This window comes from Limulus polyphemus, unplaced genomic scaffold, assembly GCF_000517525.1.
Source record: "Limulus polyphemus unplaced genomic scaffold, Limulus_polyphemus-2.1.2 Scaffold5059, whole genome shotgun sequence".
Taxonomy (NCBI): Eukaryota; Metazoa; Arthropoda; class Merostomata; order Xiphosura; family Limulidae; genus Limulus; species Limulus polyphemus.
The window spans coordinates 52,502-59,290 of NW_013670669.1; the positions used below are offsets into that span (position 1 = coordinate 52,502).

General features: G+C 31.7%; 1 protein-coding gene across 1 annotated transcript in view; it reads left to right on the top strand.

Annotated features, from left to right (window-relative positions):
- LOC106472064 (ATP-binding cassette sub-family E member 1-like) overlaps positions 1-6,789 on the top strand; it is a gene marked incomplete at its 5' end in the record, with an annotated part of 47,345 nt that overhangs the window by 31,171 nt on the left and 9,385 nt on the right. Inside the window, 5 exons of the mRNA XM_013932694.2 lie at positions 603-700; positions 2,015-2,132; positions 2,606-2,743; positions 3,722-3,791; positions 4,730-4,826. Of these exons, the coding sequence (XP_013788148.2) occupies positions 603-700; positions 2,015-2,132; positions 2,606-2,743; positions 3,722-3,791; positions 4,730-4,826 (521 nt within the window). The remainder of the gene's footprint in view (positions 1-602; positions 701-2,014; positions 2,133-2,605; positions 2,744-3,721; positions 3,792-4,729; positions 4,827-6,789) is intronic.

Below are 6,789 nucleotides of genomic sequence, written 5' to 3' on the forward strand. Positions count from 1 at the left end.
ACCTATAATAGGGAATCTAATACAGACGACACCTATAATAGCGAATCTAATACAGACGACACCTATAATAGCGAATCTAATACAGACGACACCTATAATAGCGAATCTAATACAGACGACACCTATAATAGCAAACCTAATACAGATCCCCACCTATAATAGCGAACCTAATACAGACGACACCTGTATCAAATGGTATAGAAGTAATTCTGTAATTTGAAAGTTAAGATACCTCCAGCAGGAAAGGTTAAAGACTACAAAAATAATAGATTTCTTTGTGTGTACATAAATAAATATATATATGTATGTGATAATATATTCTATGTGTAACCTAACCAAGTGAGTTTTTTTTTTATACACCGAGTGTTTTGAATAAACTTTGCAACTGGCTATAATGATAAAACTGCTTTACTGCTGTATACATGGCTTGTATAAATGTGGTTTTAGTATTATTCAGATAGTTCTGTTTCATCAAGTAAACACTTTTCCACGAGGGATACAATAAATTTATTCAATCATGTTGTTCTCGATGATAAAGACTAAATCTTTTTTATAATATATTTTTATAAAGAAATACATATCTAATGTTTTCCAACCAACAGAAATGCCCCTTTGAAGCTATATCTATTATAAATCTGCCCAGCAACCTAGAAAAGGACACCACACATCGGTACAATCAGAACTCATTTAAGCTTCACAGGTGATTTGTTTGACTTTTTTAGATGTTGTAGATATTTAATAAGAACATAGGTTTATATGCCGAGTATTATTTGGTATTTTTAAACACTCTCTGGTCCAGAGCCTGTAAATTTTATTTCTGACATTTTGTGTAATTAATTTCAACTTACAGTAAACATAGTATAAGAATTATAAAATATTTTAATTGTAAAATATATGAATAACAAAATCCACTGTACGTTTTAATTCAGGTTTTATATATTGGTTTCATCCTGAAAATTTTCTGCAATCAGGGTTGTACAGATATGGCCAAAAATGATCCTGCTGTTACTCATCCTATACAGTGTATACGCGAGATCCACTCGTCTACATTATGCTTGGTCCTAATTATAATTTATTTTTAAACTGACTGTTGGTTAATTTGTAGTGTGATTGGAAGTATTTATCACTAGTTAGTCTCATATATGAACTTATTTAGTATTATCAGCTTCTTCGTTCGTAGAATTGAGGCACAATGAAATGTTCTAACATTTATTATGTATTGCAGACACTTGTATTTGTCAGAGTTGTTTTAGTTTCAGTCACCGACTGTAATATTCTGAGTTATAAGTATTGTGTAGTGTAGTGAATATTGAACTTGAGTTAGCTTTGTTGATTAAGATACTGCTTAATATCACACTGGTGGAAAAACAGACGTATTCATGGTTATATTCAGAAGTTTTCATAGGTGAGATTACTCGTCCTTTGCCTTCAAGAATCGAAGTGACATCTGGACTGTTTACACCACAAGAAAAATCATTTAAAATATATACAAAAAAATAATCACTATTTGAGCACCTAATTTTGGTTTGAATTAAAAATCATTCTCATTTGGATATTTTTTTAAATTTCATTAATTTTATTTTTTGTATTTTGGTGAACTTTGAAATTATTGTATCATAAATTCCATCGCTGTCATGATTTTTCTGAATCTGTGATTCCACAAACTTCCTTTAGACTTTCTAGAAACTATCTCTTATTATTATTTAATTGGTTTTCATTTTTTTTTGTAGCATGTGATCTTTTAGAACTCAAGTTTAGGGTACTTAGTATTGTCACAGAATAATTATTCAAATATTTAAAAAAAAAAAGAATTGAAGCTTTCAGTTTTTGGTTTAAAAGAAGGCATTCTTTATGTAACACCGATAACTTCCTTTTTTACAAGCCAATAATTTCGTTTTATATTCCAAATAGTATTCTTCTAATTAGAATCAGAGTAGAAAAAATTGTCAGAATTATTGACTTTGACCTAGTTTTGTATGAGATTGTTTGTTTGAAGGTGTTTTATATTGTCTAGGCTTCCTACACCTCGACCAGGTGAAGTCCTGGGTTTGGTTGGGACCAACGGCATTGGAAAATCTACTGCTCTGAAAATTTTGGCCGGAAAGCTAAAACCTAACTTGGGTCGATTTAATGTAAGTTTAAATGTAAATAAAATTTTTTAATCTTAAGTCTTCGTGTATATGTAAATGTGACAGGACTTGACAGAGGTAAATATCTTAAGGGTTATAACAAGTTAGGCTGATTTAGTGTAAGTTTGATGTAAGTAAAGTTTTTCTTGTGGATGTAAACGTGACAAGACTTCGGTTGATAATCGGATCATGTATTTTTAATCTTGTTTAACCTGGAGAGAGCCAATGTATGCTATATTTCAATAACATAAACTATCTTTTATTCTGTCATCACTAAATTCAGTGATAGCTTTGCAGTCTTATACTTTCACTTTATTCTTATAAAATATATTAAAAGGTAGTTTGATAATGATGTTATTTGAAGTGTTTTTAAAAGTGCTGTTGTTTGAATAGTTTTTCTTTCTTGGTACCATTACAATAATTAAGACAAATCTTGATGTTAGCATTGAGTTACGAGGATGTTTCTTCATATAAAGGCTCCTCCTGATTGGACAGAAATTTTGACATACTTCCGAGGCTCAGAACTACAGAATTACTTTACAAAGATTCTGGAAGATGATCTCAAAGCTATCATCAAACCTCAGTATGTGGACCAAATCCCTAAAGCTGTAAAGGTAAGAAATTTGTGTTTTGTACTGGCTTCTGTTGTTATAAAAGACCTATCTGTCTGGTGTCCTAATTTGAAAGGAGTTTGGTAGTTTGCAACTCAGATGAACTCCCCAAAGATTGAGTTTTGCAACCATTTCAGGCTTACCATCTTTAATAACGGCTTGTCTGAGTGACAGGAAAATAAATGACAGTCTTACCACATTTAATAAGGGCTTGTCTAAGTGACAGTCAAGCCGTTATTAAAGATGGTAAGACTGTCATTTATTTTACCGTCACTTAGACAAGCCGTTATTAAAGATGGTAAGACTGCCATTTATTTTGGTAAGACTGTCATTTATTTTACTGTCACTTAGACAAGCCCTTATTAAAGATTCTAAGTGACGGTAAAATAAATGAAAAAAATATCAAATGGAAGACACTTAATGTTTGCTTCAGATGAAAGACTTAAAATGGTGAAAGGGTTAACTTGTGACCCCATTTTTAACATTTTTCTAAGCTTTGCATTGTTGGGCACCTTCGATAGTGGTGTTTTAAATTTTTGTTCACGAAATATTATTTTACATTAAAATTATATAATGTTTTTAGGCTAGAAAATTTTAGAAAAATTATTTACAGTGTATGTCTATATAATTACATGTGGCTAGGCTTGTGTTTTTCTCACCACCAGCGACGATGCGTGTGAACTGATTACCTAGAACCTTTCCTATTAAATTTTGGTCTGAGGGTTAGAGAAAAGTTTGTGTATTTTTCTTGTGTTTAAGTTAAATTTGATTTTTAATTTATTTTTTAACTTTGTATAACACGACATCGCAATGAGAACCATAATAGGTGGCAATCTGTGATTATTATTGTTTTGCTGTTCACAATCTTGATAACTGTGATGAACATTAAATAAGGATGAGGTTGCCTTTGATAGCCAATAGTAAATACTCCAAAACATTATACAATAAATATCAATTCATCCTAGTGTTCTGTTATCGCAGGGCTCTGTGCAACAACTACTTGACAAAAAGGATGAACTGAGAAATCAAGATACTGTCTGTGAAATGTTAGGTGAGTAAACGTTGTAAAAACTGAATATTAATAACATGATCAAGAATTCAAAGTTTAAAATAGAATTGTCAAGTGCACAATAAAATATACTAATGTTTTTAATACAAATTAGGTCTTATTTACTCTACATGTGTGTTTTTTCTGGAGTAACTGTAGTATTGTGTTTATTTACTCTACATGTGTGTTTTTTCTGGAGTAACTGTAGTATTGTGTTTATTTACTCTACATGTGTGTTTTTTCTGGAGTAACTGTAGTATTGTGTTTATTTACTCTACATGTGTGTTTTTTCTGGAGTAACTGTAGTATTGTGTTTATTTACTCTACGTGTGTGCTTTTTCTGGAGTAACTGCAGTATTGTGTTTATTTACTCTACGTGTGTGCTTTTTCTGGAGTAACTGCAGTATTGTGTTTATTTACTCTACGTGTGTGCTTTTTCTGGAGTAACTGCAGTATTGTGTTTATTTACTCTACATGTGTGCTTTTTCTGGAGTAACTGTAGTATTGTGTTTATTTACTCTACATGTGTGCTTTTTCTGGAGTAACTGTAGTATTGTGGTTTCTTAGTATATGTATAAACTTAAGTTTCGCACAACTATTAAGTTTTGTTGCTTAAGAATTATTTTTTAAAGTAAGAGCTTATTTGTAATCATACTTGTCATGAATGTAAACTGATGTTTCTAGAGTATTTAATCTTTTGTCTTTCTCACAGTAGAAATTTTATCCAAACTCTAGTTTTGTCTTTAAAAACTGCATATAATTTCATTTAATATTTCTGTAATATCTTAATTTGTGAAATTTTCATGGAATGTTTTCACTGTGAGAGTGACAGTTTTCCAGTCTAGGGATAGTTAAGTAAGTAACTTTAAAGACTAAAGATCAGGTTGTAATTTACTGTATTTTTCTCACATTATCACCATCTATAATGCTTCTTTCTATAGACCTGAAAAATGTGCGAGATAGGAACGTTGAAAACTTGTCTGGAGGAGAGTTGCAGCGATTTGCTTGTGCCATGGTGTGTATCCAGAAGGCAGACATGTAGGTAGCTCTTTCGGTGGCCGTTTTATGTAACTTATTGTCAGCTGAATGTATATGTAATCATCTAATGCTCAGTATGATTATAATTAGTATGTATAACTGTCTCGTGTTCATTGTTTATAATACATGTATCGGCATCCAAGTACCATTGTTTACAGCAAGTGTAACTGTGCCTAAGTACCATTGTTTACAGTGTGTATGGTGTATCGGCATCCAAGTACCATTGTTTACAGCAAGTGTAACTGTGCCTAAGTACCATTGTTTACAGTGTGTATGGTGTATCGGCATCCAAGTACCATTGTTTACAGCAAGTGCAACTCTGCCTAAGTACCATTGTTTACAGTGTGTATGGTGTATCTATATCTAAGTACCATTGTTTACAGTGTGTACGGTGTATCTATATCTAAGACACCATTGTTTACAGTGTGTACAATGTATCTATATCTAAGACAATTGTTTACAGTTTGTACAGTGTATCTATATCTAAGACAATTGTTTCCAGTGTGTACAGTGTATCTATATCTAAGTACCACTGTTCACTGTATGTATGGTGTATCTACATCTAAGTACCACTGTTTACTGTATGTATGGTGTATCTATATCTAAGACACCATTGTTTACAGTGTGTATGGTGTATCTGTATCTAAGACACCATTGTTTACAGTGTGTACAGTGTATCTATATCTAAGACAATTGTTTCCAGTGTGTACAGTGTATCTATATCTAAGTACCACTGTTTACTGTATGTATGGTGTATCTATATCTAAGACACCATTGTTTACAGTATGTATGGTGTATCTATATCTAAGACACAATTGTTTACGGTGTATCTATATCTAAGACACAATTGTTTACGGTGTATCTGTATCTAAGACACCATTGTTTACGGTGTATCTGTATCTAAGACACCATTGTTTACAGTGTGTATGGTGTATTTATATCTAAGACACAATTGTTTACGGTGTATCTATATCTAAGACACCATTGTGTACAGTGTATCTATATCTAAGACAATTGTTTACGGTGTATCTATATCTAAGACACCATTGTTTACAGTGTGTACGGTGTATCTTTTTCTAAGTACCATTGTTTACTGTATGTACATATCTGTATTGAAGCACAATTCTTTACAGTATCTGTAAATGTCAGTTTTTCAAAATTTGTTTAACATCTTTGTGAGGACTCTGCTTACTTATATATATTTATGTCTATACATTACAGTTAAAACTTCGTTCTGTGAAGTGTTCTATAGCTTGATTTTACATTGATTAACCTCTTTGTGAGGACTCCTCTGCTTATTTATATATATTTATGTCTATACATTACAGTTAAAACTTCGTTCTGTGAAGTGTTCTATAGCTTGATTTTACATTGATTAACCTCTTTGTGAGGACTCTGCTTACTTATATATATATATTTATGTCTATACATTACAGTTAAAACCTCGTTCTGTGAAGTGTTCTATAGCTTGATTTTACATTGATTAACCTCTTTGTGAGGACTCCTCTGCTTACTTGTATATATATATTTATGTCTATACATTACAGTTAAAACCTCGTTCTGTGAAGTGTTCTATAGCTTGATTTTACATTGGTACACATGCTGTTGTTTTTAAAAGCTGTTGATAACCAATGATTAATCTCTTACTTGCTGTTCACAATCTGATAGATTGTGATTATGATGCTCATGATAGATATGAGGTTATCAAAGTTTAACTGGTACTTGGTCTATCCTTCGAGGTATAAGATAAAAAGCAAAATCATAAAAGACTATAAAATTCAAACTGCTGAAAGTTAAGGGTCACAAGAATTCAACAGAGTAACGTTAAAGAAAGGTACGTGCTTTAACCCTATTGACCCGGGTATCCTTTACTGCACGTGACACAAGGTTTGTGTCTTACATACAAAATTTTATTAAACTACTTTTTGTTTATGTTATACCGAGTAGAATAGCATAAAATTTT